At 44.6% G+C, this 3,711-nt stretch overlaps 1 protein-coding gene across 1 annotated transcript; it reads left to right on the forward strand.

The window, feature by feature from the left end:
* Nucleotides 1-1,177: 1,177 nt before the first annotated feature.
* Nucleotides 1,178-3,509, forward strand: LOC311128694 (E3 SUMO-protein ligase ZBED1-like). The gene is made up of 2 exons (XM_084160925.1): nt 1,178-2,588; nt 2,743-3,509. Exons 1-2 carry the CDS (start codon nt 1,408-1,410, stop codon nt 3,407-3,409), a joined length of 1,848 nt encoding a protein of 615 aa, XP_084017051.1. The 5' UTR covers nt 1,178-1,407; the 3' UTR covers nt 3,410-3,509.
* The last annotated feature ends 202 nt before the right edge of the window (nt 3,510-3,711 follow it).

Consider the following 3,711-nt stretch of genomic DNA (forward strand, 5'->3'; position numbering starts at 1 on the left):
GTTGGGCAATGGCAGCTGGTCTGGCAGAACTTCATGAGCTCCATGACCTTAGACTCGTAGACTATACACTTTGGATCTTGCCAGCCCCGTGCAATCTTTTCCTCTTCCAAGTCAGATGATGTTGAGCTTGTTCCCGGCTGAAAGCCTTCATCCAATGGGTCTACAGGATCTGTACTACTAAAGCTGGTGTCAAGGTCATCGTCATCAGCAGCAGGATTAGTCTGTAGGACACACTAGTCAGTGACTATCCAACATTTTACTACTTTGTCCACATCAATACACACTGAAACAAGGTACTACTGTATATCCACCCATCCCCCTCATTCCTATAGATAATGCTTACTAACCTTCAGTGACCCACACCATCCCCTCCTTAGTAATAACTCTGCTTTTCTCCAATTTAGACTTCAATATCTGCATAAACAATCAACTAAGCATCCACAATACAGAGAAAACTACAGTAGAAGTTGTAGCCTACTTATAAACACACCAACTATGACAACAAGACAGAGACCATGTTTATGCCTAGCTCCAGTATATTTATTTGCTCATCATGGAGTCATGGAAAGATTTAGCTAAAGATTTAGTTCCTGGTGCTGAGCTTGATGTTGATGCTGCTGCTGTCTCTTCAAATAGAACACATAGGCCAGTCACTTTAGCCTCTGCGGTAGTTAGTTAGCTAGCTACTGGTTAGATACAGTCCGGTAAACTGTAGCTAACGTAACCTAACGTAGCTAACGTTAGCTTGCAAAGTTACAAATCACATCGCAAGACAGCAGCTGGCTTATCACATTGATTTGCTTTGGAATGTCTAGCCAGCATATTATGAAAGCTAGCTAGATTTTGGTTTAGATAAACAAATGTAGTTCGCTAGCTAGTTACCTCTGCTTGACTTCTTAGTAAGGTAACTGAATAAATGTTACCCCATCAGCATGTGCTTGCTTGTAGTTTGCACATCCAGGTACTGAGCACCACACCATGACTAAACTTTACAGTTGTTGTCGACACAGAAAGAAAAATAAATAGTGTTTTGCAAGCTGATGTTCTATGAACGAGGGGCTAGTCCAGTGAGTAACGTTATCTACCTGTTGACACTAGTGATGGGTCATGCGCACAAGCATCGGCTCTGAGAGCCGGCTCTTTGTAGTGAATCAGAAGAGCCGGCTCGCATCGAGTGAGAGCCGGCTCCCAGTTTTTTGCCCATTCGCTGCTTAGGTTTCACTTTCACAGAGGTCTGTTATGATTGGCCAGCATGGCGACCAGCATGCGGCATTCACGTGAGAATTAAGGATGTGTAAACAGAGAGGGGGCGGGGCAGACACACCACTTGACTCCACTGCAAGTGAAGAGAGAGACAGAGCGGACTGAGGAGCGTGTGTGCGTCTTGCATTGTCGTGTCGTTTAACTATGAGTGACACTAGAAAGCGAAGCAGCATCTGGCTGCAGTTTAAAGATATTGGGAACAAGAAAGCAGAGTGCCTTCACTGCAAAACGAAGGTCACTATAAGAGCAGGTTCCACCACAAACCTGCATAGACATACAAGAACTGTCCATCCTACAGTGCAGTTAGAGGAGAGAGGGCAAGCCAGCTCACCATCTACTGATCCTGGTGTGTCTCATACCAGAACAACAGCTGCTGTAACGTCTACTGCCATCCCCATGCGTGCAAGTATAACCTCTCCTACTGCAACTCAAAGCAAAATAAGTCAGTTTTTACCTAAACTGATGACCCCAGCCAAACAGCACAGTATTGATGATGAGTTGGCTAAAATGGTAGCTTCTGATTTTCAACCCTTTTCCATTGTGGAGGACAAAGGAATGAAAAACTTTGTCAAAGCCCTAAATCCCACATACACTCTACCCAGTAGAAAAACACTTTCCCAAACAATGATCCCAAAACTATATGACACAGAACGTGCATTATGGCAAGAAAGGGTGACAAAAGCTCCATCAGTTTGCCTGACAACTGACTGCTGGACCTCCAGAACAACCTGCTCTTTCATGTCTGTCACTTGCCACTTTATTGAAGATTACAAGATGACATCTTGCCTTCTGGACTGCTTCGAGTTCACCGACAGACACACTGCAGAAAACTTGGCAGTGGAGCTACTAAGAGTGGCAAAAGAGTGGCAAGTAGAGGACAAAGTGGTGTGCTGTGTGAGTGATAATGCTGCAAACATCACCAAAGCCATAAAAGTTTTGAAGTGGACCCATCACCCATGTCTGGCGCATACACTAAACCTGGTGGTTAGAGATGCTCTGAAGGTGATCAAAACAACCGTGGATAAGGTGAAGGCTGTTGTGGAGTTTTTCCACAAAAGCACAGTAGCAGCACAGAAGCTAAAGTCCACACAGCGCCAAATGGGGATTCCTGAACTGAGGCCCAAACAAGAGTGTGCCACCAGGTGGAACTCAACATTTGATATGTTGAAACGAATGCTTGAAATAAAAGATGCCATCATCTCCACCCTGGCCCTCATCAACGCATCTATTGAGCCATTAAGCCAAGAGGAATGGGAGCTGGTGAAAGAGGTCTGCGCCGTCCTGCAACCATTCCAGGAGGTGACTGTGGAGATAAGTGCAGACAGGTACCTAGAACCATTGAAGCATTGTTTTCTCTACTACTATTCAGTCACTATTATACATTGCAAACACAACACATACAGTATAATGCATCACGTATAATATGCCACATACTTTTAAAAAACTAAATTCTAAAAGTTGCTGTTTTCTCTCCTTCAGCTATGTCACAGCCTCGAAAATGCTCCTGCTTTGCAAAGGTCTGCAGCTGGTGACAGCCGAGAACCAATGGACAGTAACTGTGCAGAAAGTGAAGGAATTAGTTGCAGCTCTTTGTTCAGCCATGGACCGCAAATTTCTGCGGATGGAGTACAACACTGTCCTTTCAGAAACTACCTTATTGGATCCAAGGTTTAAAAAACTTGCCTTCAGTGATCGTAGAGCTGTTGATGAAGCTCTTCAGAGGATTAGTGCAGCAGCAGCAGCAAAATGCACCCCCAGCAGCCAGCCAGCTCCACCATTACAGGGCCAAGTGGAGGAGGAGCAGCAAACCTCTGCTGTTTGGAGGCTTTTTGATGACAGAGCTACAGGAGATGCTTCAAGGAGAAATCCGACAGCTGATGCTATAATGGAGGTGAGGAGCTACCTTGAGGAGCCCCTCATCCAGAGAGCAGAAGACCCACTGAGCTGGTGGCAGGCCAAGGCCTCAGTCTTTCCACTCCTGGTGAAGGTGATGGAGGGGAGACTATGTATTGTTGCCACATCAGTTCCTTCTGAGAGAATCTTCTCCAAAACAGGGCAGATACTCACGGAGAGGCGAAATCGTATCAGGCCTATCAGCCCATCCAAGCTGAGGCATCTGATCTTCCTGAATGCCAACCTGCCCTGAGGACTAATGCTGTTTGCTGGAGTTTGGTTCTGGTTTTGATTCTGTTCTGTGGATTTGTTTGAAGTTTATTGTTAATTTGTGCAATAAAAAAGTTTAATTGAAATAAACAAATGTAAGAGTGGTTTTGTCACAGAATAAATGCACAGAATTAGGCATTATAAGGTCTCTCATAAAAACACTGAAAGCAAAAGGGTTTTCAACACATAAACCATGATTTTTTTTCAAAGTTAAGGTAAAATATAGGCTACAAAAGATCCTAAATAAAGAGCCGTTCGGGAGTCGAAAGAGCCGGCTCTTCTTTG

This window comes from Coregonus lavaretus (genome assembly GCF_964263955.1).
Source record: "Coregonus lavaretus genome assembly, chromosome: 4".
In the NCBI taxonomy this organism is placed as follows: domain Eukaryota; kingdom Metazoa; phylum Chordata; class Actinopteri; order Salmoniformes; family Salmonidae; genus Coregonus; species Coregonus lavaretus.